The sequence below is a fragment of the Lepidochelys olivacea genome, assembly GCF_965140295.1.
Source record: "Lepidochelys olivacea isolate rLepOli2 genome assembly, chromosome: 4".
NCBI lineage: Eukaryota > Metazoa > Chordata > Testudines > Cheloniidae > Lepidochelys > Lepidochelys olivacea.
In genome coordinates this window covers 41,737,363-41,761,491 of record NC_140414.1, presented here as the reverse complement: position 1 = coordinate 41,761,491, position 24,129 = coordinate 41,737,363, and the positions used below count along the sequence as shown (strand labels likewise).

At 38.1% G+C, this 24,129-nt stretch overlaps 1 protein-coding gene across 22 annotated transcripts in view; it reads left to right on the top strand.

Moving 5' to 3' along the window:
- CAMK2D (calcium/calmodulin dependent protein kinase II delta) overlaps positions 1 to 24,129 on the top strand; it is a gene marked incomplete at its 3' end in the record, with an annotated part of 266,164 nt that overhangs the window by 180,181 nt on the left and 61,854 nt on the right. For 12 of the 22 annotated variants that reach the window (XM_084626079.1, XM_084626064.1, XM_084626083.1 and 9 more), the window contains exons 5-10: positions 4,386 to 4,451; positions 7,155 to 7,227; positions 14,303 to 14,405; positions 19,692 to 19,775; positions 20,793 to 20,887; positions 22,928 to 23,050. In XM_084626079.1, the coding sequence (XP_084482205.1) occupies positions 4,386 to 4,451; positions 7,155 to 7,227; positions 14,303 to 14,405; positions 19,692 to 19,775; positions 20,793 to 20,887; positions 22,928 to 23,050 (544 nt within the window). Of the gene's footprint in view, positions 1 to 4,385; positions 4,452 to 7,154; positions 7,228 to 8,215; positions 8,289 to 14,302; positions 14,406 to 19,691; positions 19,776 to 20,792; positions 20,888 to 22,927; positions 23,051 to 24,129 lie in introns of all 22 variants that reach the window. The other 10 variants (XM_084626080.1, XM_084626075.1, XM_084626082.1 and 7 more) reach the window with 1 other exon arrangement.

The following is a 24,129-nucleotide window of genomic DNA, read 5'->3' as shown; positions in this document are numbered from 1 at the left end:
TGAATAACCATTTATAGATACACTGCGAAAAGAGAAGTTGTTTCCATCCAATTCACTTAAACAAAACTAATTTAGCGGCAATAATAACACCAGAAAATACAGCTGCTTGGGCATGAACAGTGTACCCAGTTTTCAGAAGGAGGGCTTCAATGAAATCCCAGTGGCGTGCTTATTCTTTTCACAGCTCCTTTAACAAAAAGAGAATGTCAATGCGTAGGTTTATGATACAGTAGGATTGTCAGCATAAGGAGGTAGTTTCTTTCCATTAATATTGTGGGTTCAGAATTAGGAACAGAACTGGAACGTAACCCTGGGAGACACTTCACTCCTTTCTCCACATCCTCATGACTGACCACACCCCCTGCACCTAAAGATCCTGCTGACATCCATGCCTGTCTAATTGCTGTGGGAAGTGAAGAGAGAAATCCTCTGTGTCTCCCCTTTCCTGGCCTTCATAGTAATATAAAAGCCTTTGGCCCTTATGTGGGAAAGGTGAAGAAATATAGCTGCCCTTCCCTGCCAGATTCCTTCCCTCTAAAGCTCTCTGCACTGCATTCTCCCCACGACTGTTAACCATAGTCATTTCTCAGGGGGACTGTGGAGGCACATGCAAGATTTCAGGCAGATTGGTTTGATTTTGTGCAATTATGAAGGGAGGAGGAAGTCAAAATATGTTTTGTAGGCCTTGATGCTGCAGTCCTTATGTACCATGCAGTATGAAGTTCAAGGTTATTGTGTTTCAGTGCGAGCGCAGTGCAAATGAAACAGAGGCACAAGTAAGGTCGAGGGCTATGCATAGTCATCCACACTGAAAGGCAATAAATATCAAGCACCCAGCACCAAAAATAAGGATGAAATTAGTAATACAGTAGGTATGTCTGAGGAGAGTGGTTTAAGTGTGAACTCTATTATGAGGCACTGATTTTTATTAGTAGAAGTAATAGTATTTGTATAGTATTGTATTGCTCCTTGGATCAGGGCCTCCTTGTGCTGGGCACTGTCCACACAACAAAAATGCAGACCCTTGCCCCTAGCCATGTGTTTCCCTCCTAGGTCTCAATTGCTGCAGGGAGTGACTTGGCAGCCATTCAGCAGCTTTCTAGCGCAGAGTGAGAATCACGTTTGCTCCCTTTTTACAGTTTGCTTATGCGTGCCACACTCTGCACCTTCACAGAGTGAGGCCTAGTCCGTATCGGGAAGCTAGCTTCAACCTCACGCACATAACCTCATGTCTATACATGATGTATTTCCTTTCTCCACAGTGCTTTGCAGTACTTTCAGTTTTTCTCTATTCAAGCCCTAAGGAATTGTTAAACAGAAGATCCTAATATTAGTAAGTTAATGTTTTAGATATGGGCTGCCTTAATTTTCCTCTGTATAAATTGGTTTTAGAAATCAACCTTAATTATTTCTGCAGTTGATCAGCAGCACTTTGGAGAGCTGATTTCACCCGGTATTCCTGTATAAGACAGTTGGAAGTTTTCTACCGTAACAAAACAATGTCAGTGAAGCAGCCAGATGTATAAACAGTGGATCATGGTTCAAGTTCATGTTATTGCTTTAGAGATGCAACCAGAACCTCAGAACCAAACACTCCCGATCTTTGGGAAAGCTTAATTCCATGCGTGGCAGCTCAGACCCCTCTCAGTTATACATACTTGTTTTGCAACTGAAAATACATGAAATAAGACTTACTTTGCAAAAAAGTTATCCACACATTGGTAGGAATACATTGTGTCCACTTTGGTACTAAATTGCCAGGGTGAGAGGAAGGGAGCGATTAATGTTAATTGTTCTGCTTATTATTGTCCTATCAATGGCCAGTTATACTGCTGATGATGTTGAGGGTTCCCTAAGAGTCTAATTCTTTAAGACGAAGGAATGCAGGAATTTCTGGCTATTTGTTTGCTGTCAGTAAAATTTCACCTGTATTTTTGTTGCTTTTGTTTTTCATCTCATAGCACTAGCTAGGGATGCCATGTAAACATCCAGTGTCAGTAAATATGTTGCCGTTTTCTCCTTTTCTTCAATTTTGATTAGAACAAGCAACATTTTGGTGTACTTTTTAATTAAAAACTGCTTTGATTAAAAGCTTTTTCTTTTCTTTTCTGCTTGGATCTAAAGAGTTTGTTCTAGTGAGGCACAAGATCAAAGGATTTTTTGTTTTTATTCATTTATATTACAGTGAAAATTAAACCTTTTCTTTTTACCAAAGACAAAGCAAACAAAAATATATGTAACAGGAGCTACCAAAGAACATATGCATTTATTAAGTATTTTTGTGCCTTAACAACCAACACAAACACCTGGAGGGTAGAAGACGAAGAGAAATGAGAATTAGGCAACCTGTCTGTGAATGTAATGTAACTCCTACAGTTTTTGGTACAGACTGTGCTATGAAATAATATTCTGTTATATGAAGTAGATTGCTCTCCAGAGTCCCTAATATGTTAGCCTCGAATATGGGGGATTTATTCCAACCAGCAAATGGACTTTGGAAAATAAAAATACAATTGGCAACAAACTGCCCCAACAAAGGGGGCTTTACTCCTTGCTGAGTAGTTCATTCCTGTATCTCAGCTAATTGCTTTTATTGTACTGAATAACTAATGTTTAGCCACAAGCAACTACTACAGCAATAGAGAAATAAATATGCAGTTTTGTAGAATTCAGCCCCCACTACCTGCTTACTTTTTCACATAAAATACAATTAGGTTCTGCAAATAGAAAAATGCAGTTCAGTATACTTAAGTGGCTTGAAAAACCATCATTTTAATACAAGTGTCTTATATTCCACTGCTGCTTAAGAGGGCTTGTTTACACAGTGCGTTAGTTTGCACAAGAGGGATTTAAATTCTAGTGAGCATTGGCGTGTTGCACACTAACTGGCCTGTCTGGACACTGCTGGTGCACACTAAAAGTTCCCTAATGTGCATTAATATAGTACCCAGGACTACATTAATGGTCACTAGGGGAACTTTTAGTGTGCACAAGCAGTGTCCATGCAGGTCAGGTTGTGCACAACATGTTCAAATCAGGTGGTGCACTGGAGTTTACACTGCTCTAGTGCAGTCTAACACAACATGGAGACAAGCCCAGAGCTAAAATTTCTACTTTGACAATTTACTAACACAGTATGCTATAAGAGGCTTCACTTGATTCATATACTATGATGAAATGTGACCTCTTTGAAGACTTGGCATCCTGGAATCACCTTATATGCATAGATCACTGGAGGCAAGACTTTCCAAAAATCCAACAGAAAGGGCATACACTTAACTCAGACTTCTTGCAAGGAGTCCTTTTAGGCTCTATACAGAGATGCAAACTGAGGTGGGATTTTATGGTGGAAAGGGCAGAAGCAAGTAAAAGTAAGTAGGTTTCTTGTAAAATTTAAAATAAATTATTCTAAATACTCCTTTGGATTACAGTAGTGTATTTATAACAGAATAACAATCAATTCAGGATATCTGTTTGTGCTGGCAAAGGACCTTTTACGGATGCAGTGGGGAAGGCAGCACATCTTTGGACTTCTGTGTCATTCAGGACTGCAACTGGAGGGAGAACAGAACTTCTCTCAAGTGTGGTGACTGGGGCAGAACTCACCAAGACTGAGAGAGCCTGCCAATTTAGTAGTTATGGCTTAGTGAGAAGTCAGTAAACTTTTTTTGATAATTAAGGCTCTGATTCTGGAGGGCATTTAACTGCATGTTTAACTTTAAACACCCTGACTCTAATAGGACTATTCATGTGCTTAAAGTTAAACACTATCGTAAGTGTTCTGTTGAACTGGTGGCCATTAAAGTATATTGTGAATGTTTGTTCGTGTTACCTGTTGGTGCATTCCCTGATTTGATAAGTTGGCTCTTTTTCCTAGAACATACTTGACATCATTGTTCATACGTATTTTTGATGAATTTACATGTCCTTACTCTCATGGGTTTTTGGTGAATGGCTGGATTTAAACTTTTTTTTTTTTAAAGAACTCTATGACAAAATTAAGATGATCTTATTTGTGCTTATATATACTTTGTATTAGTTACATTTTATATATTTATCCTATGTCAGTTTCTACCGCAAGATAAATACACAAACATTATTGCAGCCTGTACATGTTCATATTTTATGTGGTTTTTTTCCGGCATGGCATGAGTCATAGATCAAATTCACCCCAATGTAAGCTGTTGTAGCTCCTTGAAATAAATAGGGTTGTATGTGCTTTATACCAGCTGTGAACTTAGCTGGGAAAGTCTGGCATTGTAATAAGGATGACCGCCTGTTCCACACACAGACAAAAAAGAATAATGGCTAGATCCATAATAATAATTTAAGATACTCTTTTTGCCACATTGCTTCTGGCCCTAATGAATCGTTTGTTTTCACAGAGTCACTGGAGGTGAACTGTTTGAGGATATAGTTGCAAGGGAATATTACAGTGAAGCAGATGCCAGGTAAGTGCTTGATTTCTAAAATGTTGTTTATTGCTAGATTTTAACAATTAGCTTTAATTATGCTAGCATATTTACTTATTTTGATGTTTACTTATGGTGTTTGGCATCAGTTAGAACAGAGCAATTCAGCCTTCATCTATAGTTCCCATCAAGGCTTTGTTAGATTTGGAAGATAGACATGGTCTAGTGGCTTGAGCTCAGTTTGGGTGATGGTAAATTTCACATTGCCTTCAATAGAACCATGATTTCACCCCTGTTATCATAACATGATTCTGACACTCACTGTGTCCTTAGTAAAGATACTTTCTGCCTCAATTTTCCCATCTGTAGAATGGAAATAATACTTCAATGTGACATAAAGCTTCTAATACACATTAATTTTGGAAAGCTCTACATATTTAATATTACTAGTGTTCTGAATCCAAAAAACTTTTCATTCCTTTGAGATACATTTTTTCCCCATTAACAAACAGTAGTAGTGACTGCATGTCTCTGTCAGTGCTCAAACTGTGGAGCTGCAGTTATTAGCTGTAACTGCAACTGCTTATTGAAAAAAGAGAAGAAAAGGCTGAATCTTAACATGATTCTTTAGAGATAGGGGCATCCAGGGTACCATAGCCTTTTCCCAATTCAGTGTTCTGCTGACCTCGTGACGTTTCCAAATCTGCAAACACTCTGGTCCATTAGGTTCCCTAATGCACCTCTTCATATTTGTCCCATTGCTAACTTTGTAGGAAAACTCCTTTTAAAATAAATTTAACGAGATATTTTGCTTCTGTATATTTATAATATCCAAATCACATAGAGATGCCATGTAGTAATATAACATTCAATCAGTCCTTTACAATGGTAAGGGTTGTTCTTTTAAACCACAGTCACTTTATGTAAAACACATTTTTGGGAGAGTTTAAAATAACAGCACAAATATTCTGTCCTTTAAATTTCATTTAGCAGATGGAGAGAAAACATTAGCAGTGTCCCAAGTGTGTATAACAAGTAGTAATGGGATGATGGTGAGCAAAGGAAAATCTGGGCAGGATGTTAGGAAACTTCCTGACACTGAAATTGATTAGACTGAAAAATAATCTCCTAAGGAAACCTGATCGCTCAGGACATTTAAAACTAAGCTGGACAAAACATGCTGCAGAGGAGAAAATTGGATTAGCAGTTGTGGAGGGCTGACTGAATAATTTTTGCATACTCTAATTTCTTTAGTTCTGTGGAAACAGTCACATTTTCTAATGCTGATGCCAAATGCCACAAAGTGGTTATGCTTTTTTTTAAAGAAAAGAAAAACTGAGGTGATTATTCTGGTTTAAAAGTTGTTATTATCTGATGCAAAGGGGTGCATACAAATATATACTGTATTAAACAAGTGGAGTGTTTAGGAATATTATACATCTATGTATATGTTTGTGTGTGTCCTTAGAAATAGCTAATGAGCTTTATAGATGCATGATCTATAATAAAAATAGGTCTTGTTCCTGCAAACCCTTACCTAAGTAGTCCTTATTCATGCAAGCAGTTTGTTTAATGTCAATAGGACTACTTAAGTGAGTTAATGACTACTCATGTAAGAAAGGGTTTTCAGAACTGGGCTCTACTTACTGATTTATGACTGTCCCTAACTACTGAATTTCATGGCAAAAACATTTAATATGATCAGCATCAAATCCATGGCCCTTTGACAAGTACAGTACATATAGTCCCAGATTTTCGACCCAATGAGAAGTAAAAATGAGCCCTTCTCATTGGCTATAACAGTGCTAAAAATGTCTGAAAATCATTCCATTGCTGTAGAAAACCAAAGTTTTCCGCTGTGTTTTTTGGCACTATAGATTGGCCAAAAATTTTAAATTGCATGTATAAAAAACCATGCTGCTAATTCCATATTTTAAGCACCTAAATAAAAGTGGCCTGATTTTTCAGTGGTAATTATTTCAATGCAAACTATGGGTTCTCAGCATTTAGTTATACACTTACGCATTTAGAAACCTATATTCATACACCCGTGTTTGAAGATTTTGGTTCAGGACCTTTAATGCTGATTTCCATTTTACACGTGGCTACTAACCAAATTATTGTTGTCACTGCTGTTTTAAATGAAAATGTATACTTCCTTATTGAAACATTTACATTTATTTTCCCATTAATACTTTCTACAAGAAACCATTATATTCAAAATGATAAATGTTTTGTTTTTTCTTGTTTATTTTTTTAAATTCTTTACTCTTGTTTCTTCTGTATCTTTTCATTTTTGTTCATTTCCTTATTTCAACACTTGTGTGTTAATATTGATGTCAGAATATAAACTTTCTCAGAAAGTATATCAGAAACCATTTAAGGATTTCACTGCCCTCCCAAATTTTTTCTGTTTTTTTTAAGATTTGTTATGTTCTTTAAAAATCTCCGTGCTGCTGAATGAAAACACTACACAAATTGTTCTGTCTGATGATATCACACTTTAGATGCTAAATGTTTTTTTTGTTTGTTTGTTTTTTTATTTTTGTTTGTTTTAGATCTGGAAATATTTTTATATTCAGCATTGTTTTGTTCCAATTCCATGTGCAATTAAGATTTGTCAGGAAATGTAACTCTGTTTTTGTTCCTTATATTTTTTTTAATTTTATTTTATTTTGCATTTGATGTGATTATGTGCCTTTAAAATGTTCTCCCTTCCATTCTGCCCTTGTATCTTTGCAGTCATTGTATACAGCAGATTCTAGAAAGTGTTAATCATTGTCACCTAAATGGCATAGTTCACAGAGACCTGAAGGTCAGTATCTGGTGCCCATAAATTGGATAAGAGTTTTTTTTTACTTTGAAAGGGCAGAGGGTGGGTTGGCTGAGATGTTCCCTTGCTTATCCTCCTCACCCTCAAAATGACTAATTGAATAAATAATGCATGAACCTCTTTCCAGTTTGCAAGTCTACAGGCCTAACATACATCATGGCAAAAGGGGAAGTAATTACTTTAAGATTGAAACCTGTAAGCTTCCAAGGTGTTGGATTTATCCCACCTAGTTGAACGTGGTTGGTATGATACTATATTTTGGAAGGAATTTCATTAATCATTCTGTATGCATCTGGAGTTGCACTTTGGCTGTGATGTATGTCAGCCTGCAGATTTAAACACCACTTCTGTTCTGAGACCATGGGTTGCAGTAGCAGAACAACTGGTCACACATTGCTCCATTAGAGTATGACGAACTCTCAGGCAAGAGATGATTGTCAACTAAATTAAAACATGAGAAGTTAATAATTTATCTAAAATACATTACTTATAGTAATTTTACCTTAATGGCTGCTATGATTTTTAATGCAACAGAGAGCTCTCAGGAAGTAAGGGAGGAAAAGGAACAAATGCCACTAAATATTTAACATAACTTTTTAAAAAATGATGTTATCAACACATTTTCAGTATCAGTACTTGTTGCATTTTTAAAATACAGTAATCTCCGAAATAGCATATCCCCATTAACAGGACTTCTCCATTAAATCAAGTGGAGTCCACGTTGACCTTCCTTCTTCCAAATGCCAAGTACAGATCAAAATGGGTTAAAATAAGGTAAAGCCTTCACCTGGCATGGTATTTCTGAGATAGTAGCTGCTCTGTGTGAGTGATGTGTGTACATTTCTGAAGGTTGTGTAAAAACATCTTCAGTTGTTTGCTAGTTTTGCACTTTAACCCAGTCTCGCTGAGGGTATACAGACAGTGAGTGTAAGCTTGGAACTAACACACGCCCCCTGGTGTTTGCATGCAGTCATTGCATTCAGCAGATCCTGGAGGCTGTGCTACACTGTCATCAGATGGGAGTAGTCCATCGGGACTTGAAGGTGAGTAATACAGTTGGAGCAGATCTCACACCACACAGCTCCTACTTACTGTTCAGCTGCAGATGTGCATGTAAAGGCAGAAGAAATGAGCATGTCTTTTTGCATAAACTTGCTTGTAGACTTTACCGAACTGGAATAGCTAACCTAATTGAACAAATTGTTGCTGTTTAATAGAATTTCAATTTAAAAAGCAATTATGGTTACCAAACTTGTCCAGTGAAACTTCTTTTCCCTCCTCAGTGGCAAAAATAGGAGTGAACCTCTAAAATCCTCTCAACCTACTAAGGGATTGTCATTATCTATACATCTGTTAGTAACAGAGAAGAAAAGGAAAAAAGTTATTTTTCAAGTATTTGAGCACGTAATGTAATTACATAAACAGTATGCCACTCTGTCGTCCCAGAGCTGTCTGGGGTGGTAGGGGGGCAGCAGAGGTAACATGAATATGACTTTCAAACCATTTTTAGAAAGAGCTGCCTGAGAAGCATATTAATACATGCAGGCCACATGGCCTAGTGGTAAATGGCCATCCTGAGATCGCTGCTACCAAGGCCTACCCTTTTCTATTTCCTGTTGTGGCTGATGACTGTGCTACAGGCCACCTTTGTTTAAAGCTGGAATTGCTGCAGTTTTCTGACCAGAAAGTTCTTTAAGGTTAGAGTTCTTCCCAGAGTGGTGGTACTATTTAGAATAGAATTTTGGAAAAGAAGTTCCCTTTGCTAAGAGGAATATTACCCGTCTTAACTACATATATTTCCAAATGACTGGAGATAACTGCTACATCAAATTCCTCTCACATCTGGTGCAAGTTTGAGATGGAACTAAAGAGGTTGAAGTTTCTGCTCCTGGATGGCTCATAGATATGTCTACACTGCAGTTAAAAACCCATGGCTGGCTTATGCCATCTAACTCAGATTGACGGGGCTCGGGCTAAGAGGCTGTTTAATTGCAGTGTAGACACTTGGCTGGAGTCCAGGTTCTAGGACCCTACACGATGGGATGGTCCCAGAGCTCAGGCTATAGCCCAAGCCAAAATGTCTACCCTGCAATTAAACAGCCACACAGCCCAAGCCCTGCGAGCCTCAGTCAGTTCGTACAGGCCAGCCGCAAGTGTCTAGTTGCAATGTAGACATACTCTTAGAGACAAGCTAGATTGTCTGTCTATAAAAACACAGGTACTAACTTCTCATTCTTCATACAAAAGAAGAGAAAAACTAAACTCAGACAACACTCAGTCTCCAAGATCCTAGATGCAGTTAGTCTGTTTATATAGAAGGCTAATGGAAACTATCTGAATAATGGGTTCCCCTTGAAAAGGAAATAAAAAGGTGGCATCCTTATAGCCGAAGGCAGTTGTAGGTCTCACCCAATCCTTCATTTGAGTACACTCACTCTCTGTCTCTGTTTTCCCCGTACTGCCAACTGCCTTTCTCTTTGATCAAGGAATTTTATTATAAGGAGGTGGAATTTCCTTTCCAGATTGAGATTTTTCATCACCAATGATAGAACCAGGATCAAAATGTTGTCTTCCCTCTCCTCGTCTCTGACCCCCAGCAAAGAGCTGTATAGTTACTTTATTTTATTTATAGATTTCCTTAATGTTACACTAGATAAATCTAAGGAGTTGTAATGCAGGAAAACACGAATCAGAAAACCTAGGGGACGTGGTGGATTCCGAAAGCATAGTCAGCATCCTCCATTTTGCTCTTATGGAGCTCCATATTTCATATTTTGGACAACATTACAATGCCAAGTCTCTGTCCAGTCTACAAATCCTTCTCAGCAGCTGGATAACACATGTCTCAGTCAGCACCAGCTTTAAATGAAAGGATATGAAATTTGACCAGCTGCTTTAAAGATGCCTGTTCACACTGTATATACTGTACAATCCACTGTTAAAGAAACTGGTGTGTAGCTATATATACTGAGAGGATAAGGAATGGTTTGGTGTACCGTTCATATAAAGTGACATTTTCTTAGAGATGCATGAAAAAAGAATAATCCCTTATGTAACCCAACTGTGCTCTCTCCACCCCAGCCCACTTGTGGATTTTTTTTTATTTTGGCAAATCCTGAATGAATTGGAAGCAGTAGAGAGACTTTGTTCCTATCACCCATTAGTGCTTAATTTTGAAATAATTTCATTTTCAAGATGAAAACTTGAGGAAACTGAAAATCAGCCCCCTACTGCCCTCATGGAAGTGACACAGAGAAGGGAATATGTTCCAGGGCCATATTGAGTTTTCTACAACTCTCTCCACACAAGGATCTCGTGAAACTCCAGCAAGGAAGCCTGGAGAGGCTACTTAGAACTGTAGGAGGCCAGGCAACTAGGGGGGATGGTCTTGGCCTTGTGAGGGTTTGGAAGTATCTTTTCCTCAAACCCTATCCATATCCTAACAGCATACTTGCAAAATGTCCTTTCCCATTTGGTGTGAGAGGGATGATCTAGCTTCATTTTAGGGAAGTATATATATATATTTCTAGCTCTTTTTTAATGCAGTTGAGCAGCTAGAAATGAAGACGTGATCTGGCACTATATGACCACCAGGAAGTGCTCCATGGAACACTGTTTGGGAACCTTGGTGTATTGGAATGGATCTAGAACCCAATCCAGAAAAAACTGTCTCATAGGATTTTTAAAATTGCTGGTAAAAACACTTACTAATGGCTGTCTTCTTTCACATAGTTCACAGAACTCTTGCATGTAGAAATTTCAAGATCTAAGTTACATTGGCTCTGGCAATCAGCGGCCATGTTTCTTTTGAGAATCTAAGGTGATTAACAACCCCCACAGACTCCCATTGTGAAAAAAATATTCGAGATCAGGCTCCAGATATATTAAACCCCACACAAAACCTTTATGAATAAAGACATTTCCACACACAAGCCATAAACTCAGCTCTGTGTTAATTTATTTACAAGTAACTTTTAAAATCATCACTGCTTTTCTACATGCATGACTGCAGCCAGACTTTCTTCGTGCAGAGTGCAACTTTTTGATCCAGACTGATTTGTTAGTTTCATGGATGATACACAAGATTATGCTGTAAAATCTCCCAGTTCCTCTCCAGTTATGCATATATGACTTAGTCATTTGAAGTTCATGCATGATAAATATCTAGTGTGTTTCTTGTTATTCTGAACTGGCAGGTGCATGTTCTTTAAGGACATAGTCCCACACTATACTGCCTGGAAGGCTGTTGCTCTTATCATAGGAGTAAATGTGCTCCTTCTTTTTTTATTGAAACATACTTATTATCTTATGACAATGGTATTTGCTTACCGTACTTTAATCCCATTTAATAGGGAGATTACAGATTTCTAATTGTATAAAAAGGGGGGGGGAAGAGTTATGCCATTTCACAATGTGATCCCATTCAAAATAGGGTATGTGCTTCATGAATTAGGACTTGTGTGTCAACTGGTAGTGCATGAAATTTCACTGTGTTGGATTGTTGAAGATCACAAACAAATAGGACCATCAATTGCCTTAAGTTGTTTACTGCAAATTTCTCTCTGTTTGATTGAAAATCTCTAAGAATGTTAGCTATACATTGAAATAGGTATGAGGAAATAACAGACAATGTGACATTGTTTATATTAATATTTATAAAACATGTCAAAGTTAAAGAAACATTTAACATTATTTTTTAAATATTGGGGGTACTGTGATTTAAATAGATGGAAATAATTCAAGTGAAAAATAGATTACATTTTATTCTGGGAAACCTTAATCTTTATTTTAAATAAATGTATTGACTGAATCTCGTGTATGTCACAGTTTTTAACATAATAATTGGTAAGATTTAGCATATATGGGGCGAACGTTTAGATGACTTTCTCATATTTCTTTTGGAAGTTAACTGTTTCCATAACAAATGCCAGAGGGTGGGTGGTAACTCTGCTGAAGAGCTCCAGTTATATTATAGTTTTCATTATTACTAGACCAGTTTTCATATAATCCCCATCCCTTGTTTTCAGTGCTTAGTAATTGCTTAAAAATGACTAATTCCTTTAGGACTGAATTTCCATGTTTGGTCTCAACCCAATGTTGATTTTTTGCCGGGGATAGAGAGAAGATGAGAAGTCAAGGAAGTTTCATTCAACCATTTTTAAATTCAGTGAGGGTGAAAAAATACTTTTTGATTAAACCTTTTTAGATACAGCTACCGCAAAAATAGCAAGAAGGAAAAAGAAAAATACCTGTTGGTGTAAATAACATTCAATGAATAGGTAGTTCTTTGCTAGGTTTTTGGTTCATAAAAGTTGTGTGTGACAGGAAAATAATAAACTTCTGAACAAGATTTTAGAAGAACCTTGTTAGAAGCCATTGTTATTTATCATCATAATAATCACTGCAATGCCTAAAGGCCCTATTCACATTATGGTCCTTTTGTGCTAGGCACTGTACAGCCATATACTAAAAGACAGCCTCTCCCAAAAAGCTTACAGCCTTAGGCCCTGATCTCGCAAACATTATTAACCTTGAGCATGTGTATAGTCCAGCTGAAGCCAATGAAGGTGCTCACATGCTTAAAATAAAGCTCACATTGAAGACTTGGCAGCATTGGGGCCTCACTTTAAGACAAGATGTAATGATTTGGTGTACTGTTTTTAACATCCCTACACAAGAAATGCTTCAGGTAATTAGTGGGATACATTTGTAGGAGGGAGATAGTAATTAAAGCCAACATAGGGCATGTCCTCTCTTTTTTTTAAAGAAAATGTATTAATGTCAGGGCGAAAAAGAAAATGTCAGGGGAAGAATATTGGGTCCTACAGTTAGTGTCTCTGCTATATTTTTTCTGAATTCTACAATATTCTGCAAATTCTAACAAAACTTAACTTTGCTCTAGCAGCCTTATCTTTGCAAAGATTGATGTCCTGTATATTCTAAGGGGTGTGTTTAACAGCATACACAGACGCATTTTAAACTAAACACACTATTTGGAATGCTAACTTTTGCATTTCCTTAGCGTCTGTTTTAAATATGTAAAGTTAATGTTGCATTTGAATTCATATTAGAAACAAATCCAAGTACCTTACTTACAAAATACCTCATCAAAATACTTCAGCCATTCTTTTCCGGTTTCTTCTGAAACTCATAAGCATGCATTAATAGTGTTCTGTCTAAATGAATGATCATTTCCAATAGTAGTAGATATACCCATACAAAAAGACTCTCATATTCAGTGTACAGCAATTGTTCAAAACCATTTATTTGGTTAAAAATAGTCATTTCTTGCTGTTTCCTAGAATCTAACTTGTAATTGAAAAGTGATGACAAATAGCAACAACAATAACAGTAGCTATTATTACTATCCTTGCCGTTGCTATTTTTGGTAACACAGACCATGCGAGGCACTGTGCAAACACAGAAGGTACAGTTCCCATGCTGAAGAGATTGCACTATATAATCTATTTAATATCCATTCTCTATATATATATATATATATATATATATATATATATATATATATATATATATATATATATATATAAAAAAATCATGACTCTTACTGTTATTGCTGTATGACGCAAAGCACATTTATGATGTTGCAGCGAGTAATATACTGATCCTGCAAAAATTCTGCATGCAGATCAGACGCAACCTATATTTTCCCCAGCAACATTTTTGTAGGTAAATTGTGATTGCCAGCTTTGTGTCACAAAGGCAGATGCCAAACACAAAGTTTGATCACACAGATCCCCATAATCTCTTCAGTAGGTCTACACATCTCTTTTCGTCTTGCTATCATGCAGGATTGGGAAGGCCATTTGCAGGCCAGGTGGTCCTTTAGAATGAATGAAAGACATAGGTTTCTGTAATATTCAAGGGGAAATGCATGGTTTGTTTTCTTCACTCTATAAATAGTTTTGTACTTTTCAGTATTGCCAATCATTGAATACTGGACTGGAAAATGTAACTGTTGAAAAAAGTTACTTACGATGTGTTCTCATCTCATTTCCCCTCTCTCCCCCTTTCCTCTTTGCTCTCTCTCTGAATAAAGCCTGAGAATTTACTTTTAGCTAGCAAATCCAAGGGAGCAGCTGTAAAATTGGCAGACTTCGGATTGGCTATAGAAGTTCAAGGAGAACAACAGGCTTGGTTTGGTAAGTGAACCTTCTTCTATTTTTTGTTTCTTTAACCTCACATTTCTGCCCATCCTCCCAACCCTTCCTGTTCCCACCCTCATAATAATAATGGACAATCATACATAGTAGAGTTGAATATGTGGTGGTTGGCTGTTTTGTTTGTACTGTAATTCAGTTTCTACATCTTACTTCACTTTGGGCTTCTTCCTGCACAGTGTTGAGCATCCTGAATTCTTATTACCTCGGCAGAGTCTGGGGAGCTCAGCATCTTGCTAAAAACTCAGTAGGTAAAATTTTTAAAAGCACTTATGTGACATAGGAGCCTAAGTCCCATTTGCAGACATCACTTAGGGACTAAGAAACCTAAGTCCCATTGACTTTCAGTAGGAGGCACAAAGATATATCGAAGGGTGGAGTCAAATGCATCGATTATGACTTCAAAAAGAGAAATTTCTTACTTCAAATCATCTCCTAAATCCTTCCCCCCCCCAACCCCCCCGAAGGAAGATATACACTGTCAAATTGTATCCTCTAGATCATGCAAGAAGGGGTCAGGCAGAGCTCTTTACACACATTCTGAGATCCACGGTAAGGGTAGTAGGTGGACACACAGTGTGCGAGGGGAGTAGGATCACTAGGGATGGGGGACATGCATTGTCCCCTTCATGCTTCAGAAAAGATAATACAGCCCCCAGATAACTAATCAATCAGTTCATCCAGGCCTGATTTAATGTAGAAAACATCTGCAGATTGCAAATTCATTATTGTCATTACCTGAAGGTCAAAATAAATAAAAGCGAGAAAAAGAGTTTATTCTCAGTTTTTAAAAAAATACTAAGGTATGTATGAATAAGGTGTTTTTAACTCAACATATGTCGAGCATAAACCAAAAATAATTAGGACTCCAAAGGAACAATATAGCACAAAATGGTTGTCGCAGATACCATTCACATGTACAGTAGCTGGAAAACTATGTTTAAAAATTAAGTAAAAAACCTGGAGTTTGCTGTCAGAGTAACAGAACAAAAGCAGTAGGTTAGCCATGCTGAGTGTCTGAAGAGTTGGGTACATATGTACACATTTGTGCATAACAGTGTCCTTATTAACTAGTCCAGTGTTTTAAATCCCACTCTGTTTTATAGTGGATTTCCAAAATCCAGAAGACACAGAGTTGCATTGGGGACCTAAATATCACCACTGCATATAACTGGTCAAGCCAGCACAACAGGACTTGATCAAAAATAATACAGAATGAAGTTGTGTATTAATGGCAAAAACAACTGGCAAATCAGGAAAAAAAAATAATCAGGGTGAGTTTTAATCCTGAGATATTTTAAATGGTATTTCAGTAATAGGGTGAATTCAGAAGAGTGCCCAGGATTTTGCTGTTCCTGTGGGTCTCTATAAAAATAAATTCTGCACTTGATCCTATGCAGCTGTGATGCATTTAAAGTAAATGTTTTGGGCTACAAGTAATTCAGCGGGGGCTGACGCAAAAAACTTTTAAGAAGGGTATAATGTAAGAAATTCTGTACATTGCTGCGTAGGTTAGTGAAAAATGAACATTATTATATAATTTAAAAATGGAACCAAAGTGGTAAGTGTCCAAGGCCTCTGGTGCCAAGGCAGTAAGAATAGGATAGGCCCAGTATTACCCTTTAATCAAACAACACTGTGGTGCTGTTGAAATTAGGGAAGGGCAAAGTGGTTCTGAATTACAAAAAGAACCAATTCAAACCTTCATCCAGCTGTTAAAAACTTCCCCATCTTGGTAAAGGAAGTGTGGGGGAGTTGTAGGGAAGATCACAAGGAGAGGGAAGAGAGTGTGAATGGATTTGTTTTCAAATATCTTTGGTATGGATTCAGCTGTTAGCAGTGGAATGAGGAAAGCAGCATGTTGTAACAAAGCAATTTTTATTTGTTTTTCTATTTGGAGATGAAGGGTTCTGTGCCTGTTTTGTAATTTTTTTCCCCCATCCCTTTCTAATAATGTTTTAAATCCCCTCTTTTTCCACCTACAAAGCCCTTGCGTAGTATATAATTTGGGCTTAATTTTCCATTGACTTTCATGGAGTTACTTTTGACTTACACCGCTATGAGTTCAGAGTTAGGCCCTAGTCTGCTACTTTATACTGGTAAAAGTCCAAAGCCCATGATGCAAGGAGTGTTTGTTCAGGTTTTTGCAAGGAACATGCATGGATCATGCCTGATTAAATGCAGTGTTGAATATTTGTGCATGATGTATGAGCCTTTGAAGAAGCAACTCCTTCTGATGCATGTCAAGTGCCATTCTTCCTATAGGGTATGTCTACGCTGCAATCGAAAGTGGGGGGACTGATTACAGCTCAGATAAGCATACCCATGCCAGCTTTAATTTAGTGAACATGACTAAAAATAGCAGTGAAGTTGCAGCAGCATATGTCTCAGTGTGGGCTAGCAATGCAAGTAGGTACCCAAGGTTCTGGGCAGGCTTGTACAGCCCATGCTGAAGCCTGTGCTGTTGTAACGTCACTGCATTTTAGCCATGCTAGGTTGATTAAAGCTAGCACGGGTGCGTCTATCTAAGCTACAGTCACATCTTTGGTTTTACTGTAGATCTACCCATAGCTAGCCCTACAATGAAGAACTTGAACTTGCAGGGCTCTGCATAGTAATAATATGTTGAACTTTCTCTCTCTCCCAATTTCCAGTGGAACTTTTGTTATCTGGTGGATTTTCCAGCACTTAGTGACTCACAAATACTACTTATAGCTCTGAACCCATCAGGATCTTTTTCTGTGTATTGTGAGGGACAAATTCTCTCCTGGCAGAGTTGCACTGAAGTCAGTAGATTTATGCCAGCAGAGAATATGGTCCAGAATATATTATATCCTGTTTGGAGAATGCAAGATATTTTCCTGTTTTGCACATTTGTTAATCAAATAAGCTTCATTTCTGTGTAGCTGTTTGTAAAAAGCTTGGCAACGTTTTCCCAAAACACCCCACCCAGTTAGCAGGTGTTTAATCTACTGGAAACCCATCAAGTGGGCTCTGCTGACTCACTGAAGCAGGTGACTCATTACCCCACATTAAAGTCCATGGAAAGATCCTGTTAACTCATTGGGAGCTGGATTGAGCCCTAGTTGCACCTTGTCTTAAATTTAGGGTTACCATATTTCAGGTTCCCCAAAAGAGGACACTGCTGTGGAGGGAGGGGAAGGGGGCACAGTGGGTGGGGGCGGGGAGGATGCTGGAAAGATTACCAGCTGAGGCTCTAGGCACATAGACACTATTCAGTTAAATGGTCTTAACTGGTCTTTGTAGGCTCAATTGCATCTTTTTTCAATTATAGATAGATTAAAATATTCTAGCCAAGTTTGCATAATACAGTAACAGTCACCAAATCAATATTCTGGTCATTCAGGCAGTCTTATAGGCAATAGTACTTCATGGCCATTGGCGAACAGGACAGTTTCCATTAAAACTGTGTTTTAGAAAAAGTCTGAGATTATTCATCTGTCAGTGTACCAGCATTCATTCATTCTAGTCATCAATTACTTTCATTTTTACATAATGCTTGGCATGTTTTGGTGTCTTCCATGCCTCCATTTTGTGTTTCTCCTAAGAGGAAAACAACATTGTCTAGTATTTAAAGAATGAGGAGGAACTTGTAAATTCCATGAACCAAATTCACTACAGAGTTTGGACCAGCTTTTACCTGGAACATCCACAGGGGACACAGGTGTGGTAGTAGAAAACTCCCACAATGTCACTTATATCAGAGGTGGCCTGTAAAGAGCTGGCACAATCTGAAAAATGAATGGCAGTGTTTGGAAAGAGGCTGCAGCCTGATTTGATTTCTACTATGAGCAACTGGCACTATGATGCTCCGGTGGGAGCAAAAACTTCTACTCCCCTCAGCTCAATTTCCAAAGGAGGGCAGTGAGAGTACCACAACCTGGCATTAACTGGGATGAATCCCCAGTTTGGGAGAAAGGGTTTGGATAACATTTTGTAATATACACTGGTCTACACTAGTTTTCTAATTCTGGCCCTACTTATTGCTTATACATTGAGAAAACTTTCCATGGGATCCAGCTGCATTTTATTCATGGAGTATTTTCACTTTTTTAATATGAACATGAGACTGTAGCTTTACTCTTACTGTATTCTGTTTGGACAATAAGTGCACTTGATACCACCGAAGTATAAAATATGTGATAACATTCGTAACAAATTTACGTGGATGTCAGTCTGACAATCCACAGAATGGATAGATGGCTGAATTAAAGGATCCACAGGAGATGATTTGTGATTCCTAGATGAGCTCTACTGACATAATTTCTATAGTTTAGGGCTTATCTTATGCTAACTCTGATCAGTCTAATAACAAACAACCAGCAAAAATGTTCATATGATCAGGTACACCTTCTTTTTCCTCTCTGTAAGACACTCACGGGCTAAGTACATCACTTAGGGCAGGTCTTCACTACCTGCCGGATTGGCGGGTAGTGATCGATCTGTCGGGGATCGATTTATCAAGTCTTGTCTAGACACGATAAATGGATCCCCGAACACGCTCCCCATCAGCTCCGGAACTCCAGCTCACGAGAGGCGGAAGCAGAGTTGACGGGGGAGCGGCAGCTGTCAACTCGCCGCCATCCTCACGGCCAGGTAAGTCGACCTAAGATACGCCGACTTCAGCTACGCTATTTGTGTAGCTGAAGTTGCGTATCTTAGGTCGACATCTCCCTCCCTCCCCCCCAGCGTAGACCAGGGCTTAGGCGCTGACCTGGATAAAATAGAAAAGATACTGCATTTACTGGGAGATGGACAGGAAGATATAGTAGAATTTTCCCCTCTGTAACTTTTATGACTCTGTGACACCAAATAAATGCACTGCTTGTCATTGCTGGAGGCCTACAATAGATTTACTGTAGTACATAAATCATGAGAGTGTCTGCACTGAATCTTTATGTGAAATCTCCCACTCTTGCTCTTTCATCAGTGTAGCTCCACCAGTAGTAACAACAATTGGATTGCAGATGTAGGCAGATGTCCAACGTTATTTTTACTGTCATACCTCTACACTGGACATGGTGGTGTCCTGTCTACACCAACACTCCCATTGTCACTACTACCTGATGAGCTGAGCTAAAGGTGTCCCAAAGGTAGGAGATTTTAAAACTAAATAGCTAATATAGACACAGTCTGCAGAAGAGGGTGTTATTTAAGAAATTCTTTGTTATACTGTATATTCAGTTATGGAGAACACAACTGTTCTCATGACTGACTGGCTAACTCTCTCATCATGCTTTCTGACAGGTTTTGCTGGTACACCAGGATATCTTTCACCAGAAGTGCTACGAAAAGATCCTTATGGGAAGCCAGTGGACATGTGGGCATGTGGTAAGAAACAATTTTGAAGAATTGTATTTAGCCCACTACATTGTGATCTGTCCGTTAGGAGCCTCTGTTTCATGTATTTCAGAGTTAATTTTAAATGTTTCCTTATCTCATATTTACCTTTTCAGTAGTTGTTTATTTGAATAGTAGTTATTATTTGAATGTTACAGTTAAGCAAATGTGCTGTCAGAGCACTCTTGACCCTGTCTACACTACAGGTGTAACAGTGTCCTAGAACCTAGCAACAACACAATTTTTCCTTAACATGGTTACAAACATGGTTCCAGTTTGTGTTATAGACTGGGCCTTAATTATATTTCATTACCCGGCTAAATACCAATCTCTCTCCATTGCTTTAGCTGCCCAGTTAAAATGTTTGAATTGCCCTGAAATCATATTTGTAACCAGGTTAAGGGACAACCATTTTGTAATCTGGTTCTTTAACAGGTACTATTTGTAGCATAGACAGATTGATTAGGCCATATCTGTGAATGCACTTGCGTCTTGTAGTTATCCCAAAACCACGGCCGAATAAATGACAAATCAGATAGGCTTGTCTATGGTAGACTCTTTTCTTAAAATTTTCCATCATCTTTACCATCAGTACACTAATGAGAGCACTTACATTAGCAGGCTGGTTTTAATCTCTGTGCTGTCTAAGACTGTTCCGAGTAGGACTAGAGGAGATATCCCTGTCTGTCTCTAGAGCTAACTAGACATTTCCAATGTGCCCATCCCCATAGTATCTAGGCACCATTTCCAGGCACGTAGTCTTCACCTGCACTCCCCATAATTTCTTCCAGGATGTCATCATGTGAACTCTACAGCTGCCTCAGAGCATTGTCAGGATGTTTATTTTCCAACATGTGGAAGATTTCTATTCAGCTGTACTACCAAATAAGTCATTTGCCTTATTTGTTTGTTCCTGTTTTGTGCAGCCTTGAGGCATGATTCAGTTCATGTTCACTGTGGCTAGTTTACATGAATGGCTTAATTAGTGCTACTTTGGACTTCCTCCAGGTGTCATTCTCTATATTCTCCTTGTGGGATACCCTCCTTTCTGGGATGAAGACCAGCACAGACTCTATCAGCAGATCAAGGCTGGTGCTTATGACGTATGTATTATGAGCTACTCTTATAATTGTTTTTAATTCGAGCTTTCAGTATGAGTTTGCTAGACTAAGAAGGGAGTGAAAACTAAGGAGGAATTAGTTCCTAAATATTTCTGTTCTTATCAGCATTTTTATGATCCACTCTCTTTATATGAGTAAACATCTCTTTGGCCTGTACAATATATAATATATACCATTATGCAGTATATTTCTATCTGCCTGTTTAAACAGTACCTATATTTCTACTACTGTGTACCTTTGCCCACAATCCTACAACTGTTGCTTTTTAGGGATGGTATTGAGAGAGCACAAGGTTTTTCTTTCTGTTGGTTATTGTTACTGATTTTACATTTCAGTTAGATTAGTTACAGAGTATCACAGCTGTGATCTCAGTTGATTCACTTATAAGTTTGCATATGTGTGTCTGGCTGGGACAAATGTGTGCAAAAGGAGCCTTACAAATACGAATACCTCCTACAGTATGTTTTTTATCAAATTCCTTTACTGCTCAAAGTCTGAGTCTGGTAGTTACATTAGTCTAAAATCCTTTATGAATGATGGTTACTTTTGCTTTGTTCAGATCTTCAGTAGTATTTCTAAATTGACAAAACTTTAAATTCTTCAATGTACCACTGGTACCAACCTAAATAACTTTTTCCTGTGCATTATCTTTCATAAAGTTGTAGCCTGGCTAAATAGGCATAGCAGTAGCGTTATAGAGCCCAGTTCTGCAAACACTTATGTGGGAATAGTCCCATTGACTGTCAGTGCCCAGCAGTGAACGTTGGAAGGATTAGAGTAGTAGTTCAGAAGTGTTATAGATTTTATAGTATAGTACATTTATTTTAGACACAGTGAAATTGGAGTCTATTGGTGCTCAACTGATAAGCAATTTAAAGACTGAATGACTCAAAAAATTGTAAGGCATACAGAGCTTTCTATCTTTTAAGCCATTCATGTAAGCCTTGTAGTGGAAATGAGTTTATGGTCTCAGTCTTGTTCTTAGTGGTCAAGCGCCCATATTGCAAAACATACCATTCCAGTTGGCACTGCAGTCACAGCTGAGAAGGCAGTGATTAAATACATATGGAGACTGGACTGATCTTCCATAGAGGTGGTCCCTGCAGAAGAAGGTAGCACTCTCACTCTCCCTAGGTACCTGTTCTCTGGATCAGCAGTGACTCGAGCGCTATTAGATTCATAGACTTTAAGGCCGGAAGGGACCATCATGATCATCTAGTCTGACCTCCTGCACATTGCAGGCCAAAGAACCTCAACCACCCACTTCTGCAGTAGACCCCTAACCTCTGGTTGAGTTACTGAAGTCCACAAATCATGTTTTAAAGACTTCAAGTTATAGAGAATCCACCATTTATACTAGTTTAAAACTACAAGCAACCCGTGCCCCATTCTCAATTTCCACAAGCTCTAAATTCATTAATTTATAAAGTGAAAAACACAAGTTGCTTATGGCTGTGTTTCAGGAAAGCACTTGAGCACACACTTAAGTCCCATTCCAATGGGACTTAAGCACAAGCTTAAATGTTTTGCTGATCAGGGATGGGCTTAAGTACCTGATAAAGTGGTTTCATAAATCAGAGTTTAAACATTAAGATGTCATATACACTGTTTAACATTCAAGAAGACAAATAAGTCTATATGATAATTTTGTTTATTATTTTTATTGCAGTACTGTATTAGGCCGTGTACAAACACACAGAAAAGCACACTCCCTGATCTGAATTTCTTAGCCAACTGTATTCCCCTTGAATTTGTAATTTCATCCTCTAAGTGTCAGTTTGCATCATGTTGCACCACAAAATAAGTTAATATCTGAAACAAGCCTGTTAGAAGTCATCAAAACAATAAAGAAGAAAAAACATGTTTACATAAAAGGTTGTTTGAAATTATTTTCTTTATAACAGGCTTCTTTAGTCTTCGAATTTTTAAGCTGTGTTATCCATTCATGTGACATACTGTGTGTGTGTGTGTGTGTGTATACACACATACAGAGAGAGAATTACATATATATTTTTCCTTAAGTTTCCCTCACCAGAGTGGGATACAGTGACTCCTGAAGCCAAAGACCTCATCAATAAAATGCTTACCATCAACCCTGCCAAACGAATCACAGCATCAGAGGCACTGAAGCATCCATGGATATGTGTAAGTAGTTTCCACTTGCATGCCTAAAAAATTGTACATGCAAAATAGTTGATAGCATTTTCCAAAATCTAGTGCACAAATTCAGAAGGTTAATGATTATTTTTTTCCTTCCTTAGAGCTGTTTCATTGCAATGTAGTTAAATAGAGGAGATAAAACTGTAATTATCTAGACTCTGTGAATCTAGAAATAATTACCGTAACTGAGGTTCCAGCCTAAGAAACTGCCCTGTGCAGGCAGACCTGTGTGCCCAGAGACTTCACTGGGGCTCTTGAGTGGATACAGACATCCACTTGCACTGAGAATGGAGGATCATGGCCTTTAATGACAGGTTTCAGAGTAGCAGCCATGTTAGTCTGTATTCACAAAAAGAAAAGGAGTACTTGTGGCACCTTAGAGACTAACAAATTTATTTGAGCATAAGCTTTCTTGAGCTTTCATGCGATGAAGTGAGCTGTAGCTCACGAAAGCTTATGCTCAAATAGATTTGTTAGTCTCTAAGGTGCCACAAGTACTCCTTTTCTCATGGTCTTTAAGACATCATTATTATGTGCATGCTCAGGGAATACAGTATGGAGCTGTATCAAGAAAAATTCTCTCATATCGTGCTTTGCATCTTCAGAACAATTAATTCTCAAAACACTGGGAGATAGGTAAATGATACTGCCCCCATTGTGCAGGTAGGGTAAAACACGGAAACAGGAAATTAGGGATTTGCCTAAGGATACTCTGCAAGTCACTAACAGAGCCACAATCAGAACTGATGTGGTCCTGGTGCCCAGCCCTGCACTCATTCTAGTAGGCTGCAGTGTCTTCTCTATCATAGAACAATACAAGTGATAATGAGTTTCAGAAGAAATAAGGAGGATGTTGAATATTTCCTTTTTACACATTTCATGTTCCCATGCATCACACAATACTGGTAATGTTAAATAAAATTCCATTCATTTTTTTAAAAGAGAACTTTACAGGACACCACAATTCAGGATGCTATTACTGATTTTTTATTTTTATAATTATATATGGCCAGAATGGTTTGGTTTTAGTCAGTCTCTACACAGGTGTAAACCCCACTGATTTA